Source organism: Cuculus canorus, chromosome 3, assembly GCF_017976375.1.
Source record: "Cuculus canorus isolate bCucCan1 chromosome 3, bCucCan1.pri, whole genome shotgun sequence".
Lineage (NCBI taxonomy): Eukaryota > Metazoa > Chordata > Aves > Cuculiformes > Cuculidae > Cuculus > Cuculus canorus.
This window is the reverse complement of record NC_071403.1, coordinates 78,535,915-78,556,051: the sequence shown is the minus strand read 5'-3', so window position 1 is coordinate 78,556,051 and position 20,137 is coordinate 78,535,915. Positions and strand designations below refer to the sequence as shown.

Sequence of the window (20,137 nt, the reverse complement as noted above, 5' to 3'; positions counted from 1 at the left end):
TATATAATAGGTTAGCAACTTGTAACAAACCATCTCTTCCTTCAGCGGTGTCCCTGCCCATGACAGGGGAGCTGGAACTGGATGGGCTTCGAGGTCTCTTCCAACCCAACCCATTCCATGATTCACTGTGCCTGAACTCTTGTTCTAGGGTAAAGGTGGAAGCAAACGACTAATCGACTGTTGGGCGGTTTTACTTTCACTTATTGCGTCTGTCACGTTTCAGCTTTAAGCAGCCGCATCGCCACCCGGCGATGCTCTGGAACCGCCCCATTCCCGCCCTTCCCATTCCCGCCCTGTGCGCTCGCGGCGCGTGCCGGCGGGGGCGGGGCTTCAGCCGCCGGCGCGTCCTGTTCGAACGCGAAAGGAGCGATCGCGGCGGCGGCGGTATGGAGGGAGCGCGGGCTTTGTTCCGTCAGTGCCCGCTGCTGCTGCCTCAGGACCGGCACGGGATGGCCTACGAGGGTTTCGTCACTGCGCAGGTACCGTGTGGCCGGCGGCGACAGTGGTGGTTATGCCGGGTCAGCCTTTTCCCGCGCTTGCGGACAGCGGAGGGACCGGGTCTGCGTGAGGGGGAGCGCGCGCCGCCCCGCCCCGCGCGCCGGTGCTCGTGAAGGGGGGGTGGGAGGGGGATGTGTGTTTGGGGCTTGGGGGGAGTGTGTGTTTGGTGGCTCGGGGGTGGGTTGTGGGTCTGGGGGGGTGTGAGTGTGGGATGTGAGTCTGGGGGGGATGAGTGTGGGGTGTGAGGGTTGGGGGATGCGTGTGGGGTTGGGGGATGAGGGGGCGAGTGTGTATGTGGGGTTAAGGGTAGCTGTGAGGAAGCATGTGTGAAGGGGTGGGGGGTGAGTGTGTGTTTTGTGACTGGGTGTGGGTCTAGGAGTGGTGGGTATGGAGTGTGGGTCTGGGGTAGTGGGTGTGTATTTGGGGTTGGGGTGGGCATGAAGGGATGGGGGGTGTGAGTAGGGATTGTGGGTGTGGGGTAGGTGTTTGGAGTGGTGAGTGTGTGTTTGGGTCTTGGTGGGGTGCGTGTGGGGCTGAGGCTGTTGAAGGGGTGGGTGGTGAGTGCGTGTTCAGGATTTGGGAAGTGAGGGTGGGTTGTGGGTCTGGGGGTTGGTGACTGTGTTTTTGAGGGTGGGGAGCTGGGTGTGGGGTTAGGGGTGGGTGTGGTGGGGGAGTGAGTGTGTATGGAGGTTCGGGCTGTGGGTTTGGGGGTGCGAGTGTGTGTTTGGGGGTTTGGGGCAGATGTGGAATGGTCTTGGGGTGAAGGAGTTGGAGGGTGAGTGCGTTTTGGGGTTGGAGGGGTTGATGTGGGTCTGGAGGGGGTAAAGGAACATGAGGGGGTGAGTGTGTGTGTGTGTGGGTTATGTTGGGTGGGTTGTGTGGGGTTATAGTGGTGTGAGGGTGGGCATGGGGTGTGGAAGGGTGTGTACGGGACACCTCGGCATGGGTGCCTTCCTATGCCCATGTTGTGATCCCATGTCTTCCTGCTCTTCATCCATGCAGAACCACGCTTCTTTGGGTGTCTTAGTCTCGCTGGTGGTTTGCGGGTTCAGTTCGTTGTGTTGGCAAATTGTTGGGAGGGGAAAGGGCAGGAGGGCCATGAAGGTGAATAGAGGGCTGGAGCACCTCTTGTACAAGGACAGGCTTGGAGAGTTGGGATTGTTCAGCCTGGAAAAGGCTCAGGGGAAACATTATAGCAGCCTTCTAGTACTTAAAGGGGGCTACAGGAAAGCTGGAGAGGGGCTCTTTATCAGTGAGTGCAGGAACAGGATGAGGGGGAATGGTTTTAAGCTGAAAGAGGGTATGTTTGGATGAGATATTACAAAGAAATGTTTTCCTGTGAGGGTGGGGAGGCAGTGGCACAGATTGCTCAGAGAATCATGGCTGCCCCATCCCTGGAGGTGTTCAAGGCCAGGTTGGATGAGCCTTTGGGCAACCTGATCCAGTGGAAGGTGTCTACCCATGGCAGGAGGTTGGAACTGGATGATCTTTAAGGTCTCTTCCAACCCAAACCATTCTGTGATTCACTGTGCCTGAAATCTTGGCCTAGGGTAAAGGTGAAAGCAAATGACTGACTGACTGGGTATTTTGCTTTCACTTATTTTGTTTGTCATGTTTTGGATTAAGTAGCTGCATCATCCGTCTGGGGATCTGGTAAATTGCAGTGCAGGGAGAAGAACAGCATGGACACACGGGAGTTAGTCCAGTGAAGAGCTAGGACAGGTTGAGAGTGAAGGTTTTAAGCCAGCCTTGCCATCAGAGGCACTGTGCAGTGATGCTACAGCCACGGCTCATTAAAATATAACACATGCGAATACACAGACCACAGAAACAGCTCTCAATGGATATATTTTCAGTTAGAAATAGCATGGGGATTTTCTTTCTCTACAAATAAGTAAAAGTCCAAAGACATAGGCTGTGACACACTTTCATTTTCAAAAACACAATTTTGCAGTCAAAATTCAGGAAGTTCTTTGGTGACTCATTCAACTTTCACAAGACATTTGCATGACTGTGTTTATATTTGTATTAATCTAACAGCTGGAACTTTTGAAATGCCCAGTGTTTTGGAATGCATCCTGGAGTTAATGCAAAGGGTAAGAAGTGAGTGTCTGTGATTTTTTTGATTAGGACTAAGGCTGTAATGTAGCAAGGTCTGAGGTTATGTGCTTAATTTAAACATACACTGAACATTAGTTTTGGAGGAGTTTGGAAGCAAGTAATATGCCAGTGAACTACGTTCAGCTCTGAAACAGATATCTTGTTAAGAAACACTGAGGTTGGAAGGGACCTCTGGAGGTCCTCTAGCAGAGCCAGCTGGAGCAGGTTGCTCAGGGCTGTCTCAAGTTGGGTTTTGAATACCTCCACGTGCAGAGTCTGTGCAGCCTCTTGGGCAGCCTGTTGCAGTGTTTGATCATGGGCACTCTTCAAGTTTGTTTTTCATTGCATTTAGATGAAACTTCCTCTACTTCAGCTTGTAGTATTGCCTCTCAGCCTGTCAGTGTGCACCATTCAGAGCCTCACTACACCTTCTTTAGACCTCCTTCATCAGCTATTTGTACATGCTGGCAAGATTCCCTCTGAGCTGCCTTTTCTTCCCAGCCAGTCCCAGCTCCCTTAGTCTGTCTTCGTATGAGAGATGCTTCAGGCTCTTAATCACCTTCATAGCTCTTTACTGGACAAGCACTATTATGTCCATGCCTTTCTTTTACTGGAGACCCAGCACTCCAGATGTGCCATGCTGGTGCAGACTGGAGGGGAAGGATCACCTCCCTCAACCTGCTGGAAATGCTCAGCCTAATGCAGCACAGGAGGTTGTTTGCCTTCTTTGCTGCAGGGGTGCTTTGCGGGCTCAGGGTTAACTTCACAAGGACCACCAGGTCCTTTTCTACAGTCACTCTCTAGCTGGTCAGCCACCAATGTGTGCTGGTGGAGCGGGTGAATCTTCTCCCAGTGCAGGACTTTGCACTTGCCTTTCTTAAATTCATGAGGTTCCTGTCAGCCTGTTTCCTCACCCCATTGAGGTCTCTCTGAATGGTAACACAATCACAGGGTCTGTAAAACAATCCTCCCAGTTGTGTATCCTCTGGCAAGTTGCTGAGTTGCTGCATCCGATCCCATCATCCAGGTCACTGTTGAAGGTGAAATAGCGTTGGCCCCAGGACTGACCCCCGGTGTGTGCCATTAGTCAGGGGCCTCTGGCTGCGTCTCATCCTGCTGATCACAGTCCTTTGAGCCCAGCAGTTCTGAAAGTTTTTCATCCACCTCACCATCAGTTTATCTAGTTTATTCTTCCTTGGTTTGCCCATAAGGATGTTATGGGAAACAGCATTAAAAGCCTTTCTGAAATGGAGATAAAGCATCTGCTGTATGGGTCATCTAATCACAGATGGAAACACGGTTTTTGTTCTTAACTTCCTGCTGAAGAAATCTCAGAATTTGTGGATGTAATTCAAGGTATGTTGAACTGGAACAGTTTGGAATAAAAGTTTTGAGTTGAGTTACCTGCCCTTTCCACTTCAGGAAGGAGTTAAACCTACTTATAAACCTTTATTTCTGTTTTATCTTGGTCATCCCACAAGAAAGTAGGAGGATCACAAATAAGGACAATTACTGAAAATAAAAGTAGACACTGGCATTTAGGAAATACACTCCCCCTCTCCCCGCTAATGAGATTGAACTAACAGGGAAAAAAAGTTATATTCATGTACTTGGGTCTGTTTGGTTTTTAATACAGTTTCTAAAACCTTGCTGAAATGTGTTGTGGATCAGTGCCCAAGTTCTTTTTAGTGTATTACTTTTATGATATGTTTTGACTTTTACTTGAGTTGAAGACAGACTTTAATGTACTTCAGCATGGCTTAGATTAAATTTTATTTCTTGGCTTTGTCCAGATTTGGATGTTTTTAGTTCTTCTAAAAGGTGTTATTTTGCTTTGTGAAATGTGATGGACTAAAGAGTTTTTACTAAATATTGTGAGGTAGAGCTCAAGAGTATTTCAATTTCACAATTAAAATCAGCATTGCTTCTACCTGTCACTTTTCTTCCTAAATAAAGATATTCTGGATAATATTCCTGAAAGCCAGATAAGGTAAAATTTCTTTCTTAGTAGCTGATCTCATGGAGAATACTTCCCATAAGTAACTGTTTCTCTTTGCTGACCTTCCTATTAACTAAATGATTATTTTCAAGGGTAGAGACTTCCATATCAGGATACTGTTGCCAATGGATTTTCAGCTGAAAAATGCAAGGTAAGATAGTTTAATTAATCTGTAAATATTTGTAACAAAGTTTTATTTTGATAAAAGCAATGATGGATATGCACATGAATTATTTTTTTTCCAGTATCAGTGTTGGTAATTAATTCCTACTGGTTTGAACTTAAACTTGCAACAAAATTGTGCATCATTAGGGTTAATAAACACTGACAGTAAACACTGCCTATATAAAAATATTTTGTTGTTCATTAACTTTGAAAATTTGTAATTAATTGGTTGTATTTATATATAGATCAATGTACTTGGAAAAAAACCCAGTTAATTTATATCAGATTATTTACATGTCACTATTTGGGAAACAGAAAATTCAGTAGAAAGTTGAAAATTTAAGCAATTATATGCTTGAGGTTAAAAAAACTATGGTAACCATAATTCTCTTTCCTGTTAATAGGGTTGCTTTTGTGTTACACATCTTTTCTTTAAAATCTCTGTACTTATTACTATGCATATTTAATCATAGTCACATGTGAGTGCATAGCATCTGTATGCACATATACAGGAATTAGTCTTTAAAATGGCATTCCAAACTTCTGCCTAGGCCAGCCTGCTCTGAACTGTGAACACATGTGGCATTAGATAGCTTTATTACACTCTAGGTTGGATACTTTAAACTGCATTATAGGTAACTTTGGCCTTTTCAGGATACTGTTTTTAATAGTGGTGTCTATATTCTGAAGTCATATTAGCTTGCAAGAATTATGCTATTGTTTTCAGCAAAAGACAGAGACTTTTGTAGTTAAATATTTAATGTTTAATGGGCTTTGTATAGTGACATTTTGTTTTAAATAACTGAATATGAAAGCTCAAAGAAATTTTGAAGTATTGTTTACTTCAATTTGGGTTTTGGAGAAAAACTTATGTTGTTGAGTAGCAGACTTTCTGGTCTGTTTGAAAAATCATGTACTGTGAATTTAAAATTTATACAAAATACTGTTTGTCTAGGATAGAGTGTAGCTGGCACCTCAAGAAGATACTGCATCGGTATCAGCATATTTTAAAGCAGGTATGCAAGTATTAAAATAATTTCTGTTAAATGTGTGCTTATAGTGCTTAATGAAAAGCTTATACTTGCACACCTATTCTAAAACCATTAAAAAACTCCTATTTCATTTTACAGCCAAGATTTATTTTGAAATGCTTGAGGATTTGCAGGACAATCTAAAAAGAGATGAATAGAATTTAGGAACTATTTTTATTCCAGCACTATTTTTTTTGAAGATAGTGATTTATAATAAATAGCTGCTGACAATTTACTGGAATTTTTCTTTAATCTCTACGATAGAAACAGATTTTTTCTTTCTTTTTAATGTGTTTATTTTTTACAAACTGTTCATAATGCCAGGGAGACAATTCACATTAATTACTCATACATCTAGGTTGGTGGTTAATTTTCAGTGAAGTTCACTGTGCTCAGGGGTTTATTCTTTAATTGAAGTATTTAAATGTGGTATATGGTTGAGTTTTCTATATTAGCTGGTTTGCTACTACTAGAAAAAGAGAGAGCTAGACTGAAATTGTTTACCACTAAAAGTTTTGAGTTGAGGGAAAAGAACTGATACTGTGTTCTCTCCAGAGGTTGCACAGCTGTCCGGATCTTGTCAGTTTTATGGTGGAGCTGAAAACTATTTTGGTAAGTTGACAGAATACATGTGTGGGAGAAGGCATGTTCTAGCTTTAATTTTCACTTTTGGTTTGTTACAGTTTACTGGTAGATGGATTTATGTTGGTGGATTTTTTTTGTTTGTTTTTTTTTTTTTTTTAAGAAGAGGTAACTTTATGTATGCTGTTTATGTAATATTTTTATAAATATCCTTTAAGATGTCAAATTACTCTTCGGAAACTGGAATGTTACAGAAAAATTAAAATCTTGTCAAGGGATTTCGGTATAGAGCCATCCTCTTTACAATGATTTTCTTGGAATTCCTAGTATTGTCTGTATGGTAAAGAAGGCTGATAAACGTTCAAATCCAGTCAGTAGGTTGCTGAAAGTGCTTCCACATGTGTGGTAAGTTGACTAATAAATACAGAAAGCTTTGTTCATAATTCAGAGATGCTGTTTGTTTTTTTTTATAAAAGCTTTTGTAATCTGGAGTTGAAGACTAGCAAAGTCTTTAACAACACAAAACTGGCAATTTCTTATCTCTTAGTGAAACATTATTCTACGAGTATTCCTGGCAAAGAATACTTGCATACAACCTACCAAACTTAGAAAGAAAACACAGTAAGTGTTCTTCAAAACAACGACAGAGACACCCTCCTGGTATTACACTGCTGCTCTACACCAGAATGTCTTGTCTCAGTATTGGTTCAATCACTGCCAAACTGGATTATGTGAATCAGACAAAGGTGCTTTGAATAAGAATGTCTACACGCAGCTATTTTGGAATATTTCATAATAGTTATTCCTATCCATTTGCCTGGATACACAGCACTCAGAAAATGAGAATGCAATGAAAGTATAATTAATTCAGAATAGTAAAATAGTGATCCCCAGTGCAGATAGAAAAAAACAACAGAAGAGATTGTGGGATGACTAGGAAGAAACAATTTTTATACCAATTTTACTATTAATTCTATTTATTATTTCTTTATAGGAATTTATTTTAAACTATTAATATTTTTATTCTAAATTTTGTTTCGTTTATTTGTCTTGTAAGCATAATTTTAACTTAAGTACGCTTTTTAAGAACAAGTAGCACAACACAAATATGTGACATACTATTTTTTTTTTCTGTAACCTGGCATTACCTTTTTGATTAAAAACTTCTTTTTGAGGCCTTATCACATATTTGATGAGTACCTGTATCAAAACTTACTCTCAGGGATTCTATAATATTAAAACTGAGAAAGTGCTGGGGGGGTTTATATTTTTTTTTTTGTTTGATTGCTGCATGAAGTTCTATACAGCGACTTAAAAATAATATGGGGGAATTTCATGTATGTGGTGTCTTTTTGGCCTGTGGAGCCCAGGAGACAGCTGTGGGCTTAATAGAACCTTCTTTTGAAATGTTCTCTCAGTCAAGATGCTTGACTTCAAATTTATTAGCTGAAAAAGAAGCACATTTGATATTTGCATCTGAAGACTATGTTGTCAACATCTGTGGATTTTTTTTAAATTGCAGATGTTGTCATTACCAGTATCTGAAGTAATTTACCAAACAGCTTCTTTGTCTATTTTAGCTGGAGGCTATAACAAAACAAATGCAGTGTACAGTTAATTTTACATAAGCTTAATATTTTTGAATGAATTGCAAAAATCACATGACTAAATAGATGCGAAAATATTGAAATCTGTCTTAATGATGTTTGTAATGTTCTTTTAAACAGGAAATTGCTTTAAAGAATACACCAGACCTGCATATACCACGGCCACCAGAATACTACTCCTGTCTTGTCAGAGATTTAGAAATATTGGGTTGGAATAAGTAAGTTTATTTTCTTTCTTAACTGTCATTGTTTACAATATCTGTTCTCTTGTTTGTGCATTGAACATCAAATGTATTTATTCTGTTAACTTCCCCTGTTCAGAAACTGGTTTTGCTTTAAAGAATCTGCTGATTTGTCTTTAATTTAAAAAAAACCAAAACAACAGAACAAACCTATATCAACTGAAGGCATATTTTTCAGTCTCAAATAATCGAGCTGAAAAGTGAGATGGTACTACTAAGAAATCAATTCTTCTTTGACCTATAAACTATTGGCATATTAAACATATTTAATACAACTTTTAGAGTTCTTTTCTTCCTCCTTTTCCATACTTTGTACAGCTTTTTGTGAGTATTCCCATATGCTATGTTTGATCATCTTGTACCTTTATGCTTCCATAAAAGAACTTAATACATTTTTTAGAATTTGAATAATAACTTTTGAAGAACAGTTCTGTCTTCTCTCCATAGCACAAGGATCTCCTTAGACAAAGAAATACCTTTCTGTGGATTAATTATGTTAAATCTACAAAAAATGAGTGGAGGAGAGATTTGGAAAGCTGTAGATCTATTCAAATTTCTCAGACTCAGGTCTGAATATTAGTTAGAATTTCCTAAACATATGGGAAATAAATTTTAAATCATGCCTTCTTTCCCAAAATGAAAAAAACCTCCAACCCTTCAAAAAGCCCATGCAGCAAAACAGGCACTGAAATACAAAAGATAAGTTATATATAAAACATAGTACAGTTATAACTGGATATATAGTTTATAACTAAATATACTAAAAATATGCTTTCAAAATACAGTTTAGTAGCTTATCTCAAAACTGATATTTCTTCTGACTTGCTCTCTACATAGAAAACATCCAGTGGTTTATTATTAAAAAGCACATCAGAGTTTTATCAGAGACCATGCTTCTAGGGCAGAATTTGACCTAGTTTCTAGGCAAGGATAGCCTTTGTGTAGACATATAACTTATGCTGTGCTTTTGTCCACTTGAATCATGTAATTCAGTATATATTGACTTATATTACAGACAAAGTCTCTATTTGATTGGTTATTTTTGGTTGGGGAGGTCAATCATTAATCAAAGGGCTAGGCTCTACCTAGATGATCATGCCTAGTTGAGTTGGAAGGAAAACACAGAAAAGCAATTTGTAATACATTACTAGGTTACACCTCTGATTTTAGCGTGCTTTTAACAGTATAATGAACTACGAAGAAGGCCCCAACCTAGACTGATTTTGAGTTGCAGGTGATGTGTATTTGCGTGTTATTTAAAAACATCCTGATATGGTTTTCCAGAACAAAACTGAGAGTGCGTTTAGTACTGGCGTCTAGTAAGGGTCAATTGCTGCTCACACCTTGAGAAGCCTCCAGCTTTATTTTTCCGAACTTTTCTTAGAAAAGAACTGGCTTGTTGTATTCTCTAAATTTTAGTTTCTTCTACTGAGTCTTGGGTTGTGCTAGAAGCTGACTGCACCCAAAAACTGTAGGAAGTTTTGTTTGAAAGAAAATCAAAACAGTAAGCTATAGTCTTTTACCTCTGAAGTGAGGTAACAGTCTCTCAAGTACAGCACAAATTTTGTGTGTTCTAGTGGCTTTCATCTAAGGAATATGTGAATTTTCTCAAAAACAAATTGTAGAGACATGATCTGCAATGATTCTTTTCTCCTTAACCACTGAAAGTACAAACAGTAATGAAGACTGCAAATGGGCAGGCTGCAATGGTTAGATATAATCACTTTCTCTGTGATACCGAAAACTTGATTCTTTGACCTGATATAGGTATGGGGTAGGGAGAATGTGCTTTGTTATTCAAATACTTGTACAAAAAAAGTACTTCCTTCTTTTAAGAACACAGAAAAATACCAGCACAGACGTAATCAGCTGAGGTGGGAGAGAGTATACATGTAGTAGTATCAAGCTACAGAAAAGGCTCTCCTCTCACTGGTTAATGCCATGACAGTGTATTGGGAAGGTAAATTATTGACTATAAAAGATTTGAAGACTCTTATCACATTCATGTGGATTAATAAAGGTTGCCGATACCTTTTAAGTCCGTTGTGTGAGTCAGGATCCCACTTGACTCAAGTCTTAATGCATTGACAATTTTTTTCATAGAAAGTATCTTCTCCTCTGACCTTCTCCATTTCCAAGCAAATCCTACCTTGTCATGTGCTCTCAGTCATTTGTGTCATGCTGAATTACAGTACATAAGGGATTTAACTGAGGCTTTCCATCTTTATGGTCATTCCATTTTTTTTTTCTGTATGATAAAATGATGGAGCCTGCAGGGGACTAAAGGTTTGTATAACTGAAATATCACCTACGTAAACAATTCCTTATTTGATTTTACAACCATATGAAGAGGTTCATATGACTTTTAAAGCATTGAGCAACTTTCTCCATTCCTACAGAACTGATGCTTTTGTCTCATCTTATCCAAAGACTGGTTGAGTGATGTTACAGAACACGTAGCCACAAAGCTACAGAATTCCTTTCTTTCCTAAATGGAAAATTGAATGTCTTTGTTCCTTAGAGGCAGTTTATTGTTTTTACGCTCTGTTGAGAGGAAGCAAGGCTAGCAATGAATTTTCATTGTGGGCATTCTTCAACCCTGTATGCCCCTTGTCTGAGTAGTTTTTTTATTCATTGGTGTTCCTGTTTGTGAAAAAGTTTGAAAGGGAAGACAGTGTTTTACTAGAAAAACTCTAAGCACATGGTTTGTAGTGAAGAATACTTAAAAGGTATTGTCTTAGTTAGCTTGGATAGTTCTCTTCTACTAGCGACTAGTTGTTGAAGTCAAAATTAAATAAAAGTCCTAAGAACTGCCATATTGGTCTGGATTGTAGTTCTGCTTTGTAGTGGTGGTGATATACATACTTTATAGGGTTGGGTTTTTTCTGTTATATCTAAGCTCAGTGAAAATCACATTTTAAGCTGGTTTTAAAAGATACTCTAAATGTGAATTCTAAAACTAAAATCATAAAAATTGAATAACGGACAGAACTTGAAAATAATTTTATGATGTATCCCTCAACATAAACAGGTAGATGTTATAGGGACTCTTAAGAACTTTTACTAAGTGCTTACTTTTTTTTTAAAAGTTTGTTTCATTTATACTGTCAATAAAACTGAATGTGAACTTTCTTTACAAATATGATTGAACCATAATCGTGTTGTCACTGTATTTTTAATATAATGGTGTGCATATATTTGTTTAAATCTATAAATAGGTGCACACATCTGTATATGTTTATTTTAGAGGCTGTCAGGTTGTTCTACTAACTGTAAAAGTGCTGAACCCTAAAGGATTTCAGAAATAAAATTTGAGATGCGTATATCCATTGCTATCAAATAAAAATAACTTTTTTATCTTGTTCCCTCCCACCCAGTATAGAGTGAGGAACTGCAAAAATGTTTGATTTTAAACTAAAATAATCCATACCCTTCTGACATGTCAGGAGTGAAGTGGTCCAAACAAGACTGTCAAAACTGATAATTTTAAGACCTAAACAGCTTGACAGCATCCCTTTAATTTTTCCATTCTCTATTCCGATATAACCTCACAGTGCATTGATGCAGGCACCAGTTGTGCTTTGTTTTGGACACTGCTCTGTATTTTATTTTATTGCAGTAACTGTTTTGTGCCTTACCTGCTGTTTTAGGATTTTCCCCCATACCAGGCAACAGTAGATGGAGGGGTGGAATACAGGTAGTTTATGATCTTTATAAAACTCTGTGATACAATTTTGAGATAACATTGGAACAAGGTGGGAGTAATGATTTTTTTCCAGGTAGAGGAAGAATGCTCTATTATTTTCTCAATAAATCAAGTTTAATTGACTGGAGTTGAATTAAACTTTTATTAAGACTTGTATTTCTTTCAACTGTTGTGAAGAAAAGGAGTGTCAAAATACTCCCAGGAATCTGTAGGAGTGTTTAATATTGCATTGAAGTTAATAAGCATTAAACTTGAAATAATATATCTCTTTCCCTACTTACTACCACTAGTGCTTTTTCCATCTGTATTTTCCAGTTCCCTCATGTTTACCCTATGTCATTTATGTAGCTAATATTTTCTTCTTTTCACTTCCTTCCTAGGAACGTATGCACTCTTTTGTGTACACCTACTTTTTCTTGTACAAGCTTCTGTGACTCAGTTGCCTGTTTCATTTGAAAGAGAACCATTTTTCCCAGCATGCTGATTCAAATGACTAAGCCTGTATGTGATGTCTTTTTAAAAATAAAAGTGCTACTTAGGTCAACAAGGAGATGCTTTTTCTTTTTTTTTTTTTTTTTATGGAACACTGATAGGCCTTTCCATCAGTCTAGGTGATACATTATACAATAATCTTAGACTGATTTTCATCTTTACACAAAAATGACATAGTAAAACTGTCAAAATATCCCCAAGTCCAGTTCGCCGGTAAATACATAGATAATTTGGAACCTTTCTGCAGTTGTTGAAAGGACTCAGCAGAACATATTTTGAGACAATGTATTTTACAATTGTATTCACCTTCATTGTTGTGGGAAGCACAAATCAGTGACATCTGAAGCAAAGAGTCAGTGATTATGTCAGAAGTTTTAAAACTTATTTACATTTAGTATGTACTAGGTAGTTGCTTGGGTGCATGTATACCGTGTAAAACTGTCATGAAACGAAGGCAAATCATCATAAATAACTCATTTTGTACTTGTTTGGATACTGTTTTCTGCAGAAAATCAATTTCAGAATATGAACCAATATCCACTGAATTTTCCACGATAATAGTATTGATAATAAAAGAGAACTTCATTGGAGAGAAAAGCAAATCAAGAGCATAAAAGTCTCATACAGTAAGAAACTGCAGAAATGGATCAAAGATTTGACAGGAAGTTTAATGTGTACATAAGTAGAGGCTGACAGGAACATGCTGTGTGTGTCAAAGGTTCCAGTGATGGAAAACTGAAACACAGTGCTCACTGACCACAGCGTGAGCCTTGACACACATTGTAAATAACCCAAAGATATATGACTGCATTAAGCAGTAGAGTGGTGTATTAACAGCAGTAAATCTAGAACAGCAGAAGTAGTTGGCATATAGGACTTCCTCTGATTAATATTTGTAACAGACTAATAAGAGCACTGCAGACGTTTCAAGCTATACTTCTTGCAATGCTGTTAAGCGTTTCCTTTTCTCTTTCAGGGTCGCATATGTGGATACTGGTCTTGCCACAGTCAAGCTAAAAGCTGAAGACTCTAGTGGTCGACAGCATCTCATCACTCTGAAGTTAAATGCAAAGGTGAATTTGTGGGAGAAATTCATAAGGATTTTTGAGATTTGGTTTGTTTGTATGTGTGTTCTGCAAGATAATGGGGAAGACGTTATTTTATATAAAGGACAGTTTTCAGACTTTATTTAAAATTAATATTGCATTATTGTTATCTGTAAGAATCTTTCCATATGAAACTATGCATCACACGAAAAACATTTTGTGATATTGCAATTATTATACTGGATTGTAGACCATTTGGGAGACTTTCTTTCATGATCACTCCATCCAGAGGCTATCACTTCATCTAGACTATGCATGGAACAAGAATTAGAGGATGTCAAGTTGCTTCTTTAGCCAGTGTTACCATTAAAGCAGTAGATATAAAGATTTATGAAAAGATAACTACAGAAGTGAGTTCCTTATTTTTTAAAACATTACTTTTGACAGTTGCAAAGCAAATCCATGGGGCGTGCAGAAGCAGTAAATTTTTGATTCTTCCTAGTAGTTAGAACTGAATTAAAATTGCAATGTTTCTTCACAGAATTTCTCATTTCAAGGTATAAATCTTTTACTGGAAACTGTGAATATCCAGACTGTACGGTGACAATTGCACAGTAATAGCTATTTTATTCAGAAAATCAGTCTAGGAGAAAAAAAAGGAGTCCAAAAGTTGCAAATGTTGTTTGCAAGTATCCTTGGTCCATCATCTGGAGTAGTAATCTTGAAGGGATGAGGACTGGACATGGTATTGTAACATTAAATTCTGTCTTCACAGACATGCTGTATTCTTTTAAATACCAGCAGTTTTTGTTTTACATGAGAAGTTCATTTTACCTTACAGGGAAGAAAGGAGCCTGTGGAAAAAATGTTTGGGAATTCAGGTTGCTAAAGTGAATTTAAAAAAAAGAGTAAAACTATTTTACATGCACAGCATAACACAGAGTAAAAACTATATTGGGAAGTACAGTTGTGGTCTGTTTAATGTGTAAGGAGAGTACCCAGGTTCTGTTGTTACTGTTACTAAAAGAGCTGCTATCCCATAGTTAGTACAACACTAGAAATTAAGTGCAGCCTGTTGCACCTAAGTTTCAGTTAAATTTTATGATGGCTGAAGTAAAGTGCTTTAACTATTAGGCAGTATAAAAGTGCAGGAAAAAAATTTACAGTGCAATACCATTTTTACCAAGCAGCTGCCGTAGTCAAATGCTACCACACTTGTACATTGGCCAGTTCTTTTTAGCCTTCATGTGCCACTGAACGGTAAGTGTCATGTAAGGGGAACCAAGATTACAGTTTTGTTTTAAAGGCTTTGTATTTATTCATAGTAATAAAATATCTGAAGTTCAGACTCCTAATAGCAGAAGAAAGCACCTCTAAAAACAAAGGATAAGTGTAATAAAGAGACTGGATTATCCAGCTTGTGTGTTGTAACAAGTAATCATCGATCTTTTTTTTAAAAAAATGATTGTTATCATAAAGGATCGATTGCTTGTCCTTTTGAAACCATGTCTGGCATTTAAACTTGCCACAAGAGGAAATTTATATGTGAAACGTGATTTTGATGACATAGGGATTTGATTTTCCTTGGTATACATATCTAGCCCATTTGAAAAGACTTAACTCGTATTTTTTTGAAGGGATTTCTTTTTATAACCTGTTTTAATGAAAGTATGCTTATTTTTGTTATACTGGTTAAAGTTAGTCTGCGAGTTTAAACTTCTCCTCCCCACTATATATATTGCTGGCTCTTGGCTATATTCTAGCAAATTGGTTTGCTCAGCCTTTTCCTCTTGGATGCCATACAGTGAAACGAGTTTATGAGCCTGCCCACAATGTTTTCAGGAAGAAATTCTTTAATGATTTAGTAAATTCTTTTTATAAAGTTATCGAGTGTATTCGAATAATCCCTTATGTATTCACTTGCTATCATTCTTAATGGATGTGTTTTGAGGACTTTTCCTTAGCACATTGTCAAATGCTTCCACCTGTTATCCTTGTCTTAATGTGCTTTGTTTTAGGAACTGTCCTTTCAAAACACTGTTCTCTATAGACTGTGTTTGTGAAGCATCTGGGAAACTTGAGGTGGTGAATTTAAACTTGGAAGAATTGAGGATGGTCATAGCATAGTTGGATGTGTTAGCTAGGTCATGTGCTACACAGTTTTGACTTTTGTAAGTGATTAGTCTTAAACCTCTTAACAGGATGTATTGTTTAATGCTCTGATTATGTTTTGTGAAATAGTTTTCAGGTTTGTTCAGTTTAAAGTCCACAATCCAGTAATGTTTATCCATTTACAATTTAAGACTAGAGAAGTCTTCTGAAAACAACGTGTGCATCTTTGCAAGTGTAACACCAAGTAGACTGGGTTTTATTTATCTGATTTAATTTTGTATTACATTAGAAGTGTGTTGGATGCTTGCCATTTCAGATCCCAATAATACAAATAGGCCACTACAAGAATTTATGTGCTGTGTAGTAAGCAAGATCCTCTGGTAATTATCAGAATTATTTGGCAAGGGTTATGAAAACACTTCTTCCTGGATGAAGTTAAAGGCATGCTTAAAACTACAACATAAACATTTTGTTTAATAATTGCTTAAATTGTTCTAAAGAATAGTAGGAAGTGTAAAACGTGTGTCATTGATATGCTGTGGTATATCTCTTGGGCTATGGTTCATCCTTTATATAGTATTTCACTCCGCAAGGCCTAAAAACATTATATACATCTGTGCAGAACCATCGTTGGGTAGTTCTTGGCAATTATCTGCTGCACAGTACAATATTCTTAAAGAAAATTTGACTAAAAGCGCAAAGAAAAATTGCTGTCTTTTTTGGGGGGGGAGGTGTCTTTTTTTAAAAGTAGTATAAAGTTAGTAGAATCTGTTTACAAGCACTTGTTCAAAGGCACCATACAAAAGACAGCATGAAATGAATTTACGTACCAAGCAAGTAAACACATAATTGGCTAGTGCTGCTGGGATTTAAAGGAGATAGTCCTAAAACCGATCCTACGGGAAAATTCTTGGTTTGTTCTAGGCATACTTTTATACATTGAAAACAAGTTTATTTCTGTGCAAGCATTGAAGTATTTAATGAAAAATAATACAGTACAAACCCACTACCGCTACAATGCCTACTGTACAAGAACAGTAACAGTAAAGTAAAAGAAATATTAACAGCTTTTGTGACTGTACACTTCTAAGTTGTAACCGCCTCCTGTCCAAGTTGTTTTGCTTCTCTTGCTCTATTGCATTTAGCTGCAACCAATTTGAAAAATGGTAAAGGGCAAGATAGTCAACTTGTAAGACTTATCTTCAGAAAGTGAAGGTGAATTAAAAAAGGTGAATTAAAAAAGCAAGTTTAAACACATTTCTGTGAAGTCCATAAGTTCACTAGGTCATTATTAAAATCAAAGTGGTGAAGAATGGATGCTCTAGGGAAGCAATGTCTCTTTTTTGCTCTTTGCCATTGAAAACAATATGAAACTAATTATTCTGGAATTGCATTTTACATAAAACAATGATGTGTTTTAAAAATTCTGATAAATTGATTGCCAGGTGTCTGGGAAATAAGAACAATGTCTATATCTAGAGATTTACTTTGGATAGACAATGGTTATGGGAAGCAGTGCCTCTTTGTCTTAACTCGAATTCTATGAGGATGCTGGGATTTTTTTTTTTTGTATGTCTCCCCAAATTAGATTGTCTGTAACATTTTCTTGTCTTGGCAATTTATGCAATGCTAATGCAATTTCTGTAAAACTGCTCTGTATGTTATTGGTAGAATCTGAAAGGTGTGCGAAACTAAATGAGGCGACTTAGCAGGTAATAAAATTTTAGATAGGTGCTCTGAGAAAGGACACGGTTTATTTGTAATTAGGTATTTATTTCCTTTGCTACTTCATTTTTGAAGAATTTTTTTTCCACTGATTTCATATAGGATACTGAGCACCAATAGATTTACTACTGTAATGAATAGTCAGAGGTTATTTTTCGAGTTATCAGATTCTTATAGCTTCAGTTTCCTTAATACAGCTTTTTTTTTTTTCTTTTCCTCATTGATACCTTTTAATTTAGGGCAGGAGATTGTTTTAATTTTGGGTGTATGTTCATTCATGTCTTTCTAAATGGCTATGTACTTACTCTGATTACTTTCAGTTTCAAAATAAAAACTATTGTCAGTCAGAACAAACAGTCTAGTTTAAATGAAAATTATTTCTTGAATCAAGTCAGGGTTGGGTTGTTTGGTTTTTTTTGCCCTATCCAGTACAGGTAATTGAAATGTTTTAAAACACTTGATTTTTTTTTTTTTTCTTAAGTTCTTTTTTAACTGGACAGAGTAAACTAATTTCCTCCTTTTAAAAAACTGATCTATAAAAGGTATTTACATGTAGATTTCTTCTTTAAATTATAACTAACATTCATAAATATTTCTGAAATGCTTTACATACTGTTTAGTCTAAGAGCCAAGTTCTGAAGATGCTTGAAGTGCTCGTATTTTGTTATCAAATTTGGCAGCTAAGTATCAGTCTGATTTTAAATCACTTAAAAAAACCCAACCAACAACAACAAAAGAAATACTTTTCTTCCTTTCTGTCAGTACCCAACAGAACCTCCGGATTGCCTTGTGGATTTTCCTGTTCAGTTTGCTGTTTCTTGGATGCCACAGGTAAACTGCTGTACCATGCATTGGTTTTTTTTAGTAGCTAAGATACATGTATAATATGTAGGTGGTAATGAGGGTTTGGACTTTATTTTTTAACTCCAGCTTTTTTGCCTATATTCATTTTACTTTGTACATGTTTGGGTAAATGTAGTAATACTGAACCTCTGTATCCCTTGTAAGGGTTTTAAATATTTTCCTTTTCATATAGACATACCTTACATGTTTTACGCTTTGCACTCATACTGGCTGGGTTTTTTCAAGCTGTTCCTACGGCAGAACTGTCTTTAGGAATGTTATTGGGAAAATAATGTGCATGAGAAACAATTGCCTTGCAGAAAAGAAGTACCCTCTGAAGCTGAGATGTGGAAAAAAAGACAGTCCCTCAGTTTGTTGTTCTATATAGTTTTTGTAACAAAACTTCTTCAGTTACAATCAAACAAACAACAGGAAAGTCCTTCACAGAATTCTGATTTCATATTTTAACTGATATTAAAATAAGGAAAGAAGAGCCACTGTAATTTTTTAGTCTCTTGCTTTATTTCATGTATCTTTTTTTCTTAGTAGACCATGTGTACTTGATTAAATGGTTTTAAATGTGACCACTTATATCTAAGTTAATTTGAACTCTCTAGAAAATAGTTGATGTTTAATTTCATTTAATTCAGGAAAATAGATTTTACATAAATTATGGCATTTCATAATTTTAATTCTAGTGAGGATTTCTGCTCGTCAATAAAGCCTGTCTTTAAGGTACTAAATTTACCTGGACAGCATGGCTGAAAGGTTGCATCAGAATGATTTTAAGAGGACATATAATTTTTGACTGCAAAGCTCAAGGATTTGTGTGTTACCTCGGCTTGTCCAGTGTGAGAGCTTGAGGAAATAACTGCTAGAATGGACCATTGCCAATAACTTACATGTGAAACCAAGTATGTCTTAGGTTTTGATTCTCTGGTAGGGTTTTGAACAATCAAAACAGATACTGTTTTTCCCTTAAAATCATGCTGGATTCCATATACTGCAGGCAGGATTTCAAGTATTGTTTCTAACCTCAAACTTTATACACATTTTTAATAGTATTTTGTTCATTTTACAGACTTTCAATATATATATTGCTTCAAATTAACAGCACTTCAAATATTCTTGACAGTCATTGCTTTGTGTTTACTGTTAGTGATTTTAAACCTACTGACTGGACGTAGGTTTTAATAAAATGTTCTTGAGAAACAAGAAACAAAGCAGCCTTTAACAAGCTAAAGATGCACGTCAATACATTGATACTGCAAGCAAGTAAAACTGTAATGTTAAAAATATGACTTTATAAAGCCTGAGATCTTAATATCTTTTTACAGTTAGAATATTTGAAAACATGAACAATAGGTATGTAACTATTTATTAATAGTATGTAACTGAAGATGCTGTTTTGAAATCATGAGATCCTATTTCTAGCTGCAGATAGCCAGCTGCATTACTGAACCAAATACCAGCAACCTGTGCATTACGCAGATGGAAATGTTTTAGTTGTACAGTCTTTTTTGAAAATGCACCTTATCTGTGTGGGTAACATGAACTGACTAGTGGAAAAAACTGTGTTTGGTAGTTGTCTAAGTTGTGTTTCAAAATGCATGGAAATCATTGCATGAGCAGTCTTTGTGCTGTGGTAAAATAAGTGTTAAGCTTAGATAATGCCGAAATATCAAACAACAGAATTTAGCAGATACTCAAGTGGCTGAAAATTCTGCTTCCAAAAAAAGGAAAAAGATCATGTTTTACCTATTTTCTAGTAAAATAACATGAAGTTTAGGTATCTTAATTTTTAATCATTTCAGTCTCCTTTTAATGTAAAAATTGACAAGGCTTAACTAAAATAATACAATCGCACCATTAGACTATAAACTCCTTTGAAAGAAAATACAAATAGATTTCAGGTAATTGATTTCTGCCCCCTGGCCCCCCTCCTCTCACCCCCTGTGTGTGCTGTTGCCTATTTCAGGTTCTCTTCAG

At 36.9% G+C, this 20,137-nt stretch overlaps 1 protein-coding gene across 1 annotated transcript in view; it reads left to right on the top strand.

Moving 5' to 3' along the window:
• Window positions 1-324: 324 nt before the first annotated feature.
• FANCL (FA complementation group L) overlaps window positions 325-20,137 on the top strand; it is a 29,802-nt gene continuing 9,989 nt past the window's right edge. Inside the window, exons 1-7 of the mRNA XM_009556550.2 lie at window positions 325-479; window positions 4,690-4,748; window positions 5,718-5,778; window positions 6,349-6,405; window positions 8,103-8,200; window positions 13,399-13,495; window positions 18,068-18,136. Of these exons, the coding sequence (XP_009554845.1) occupies window positions 387-479; window positions 4,690-4,748; window positions 5,718-5,778; window positions 6,349-6,405; window positions 8,103-8,200; window positions 13,399-13,495; window positions 18,068-18,136 (534 nt within the window). The 5' untranslated portion in view covers window positions 325-386. The remainder of the gene's footprint in view (window positions 480-4,689; window positions 4,749-5,717; window positions 5,779-6,348; window positions 6,406-8,102; window positions 8,201-13,398; window positions 13,496-18,067; window positions 18,137-20,137) is intronic.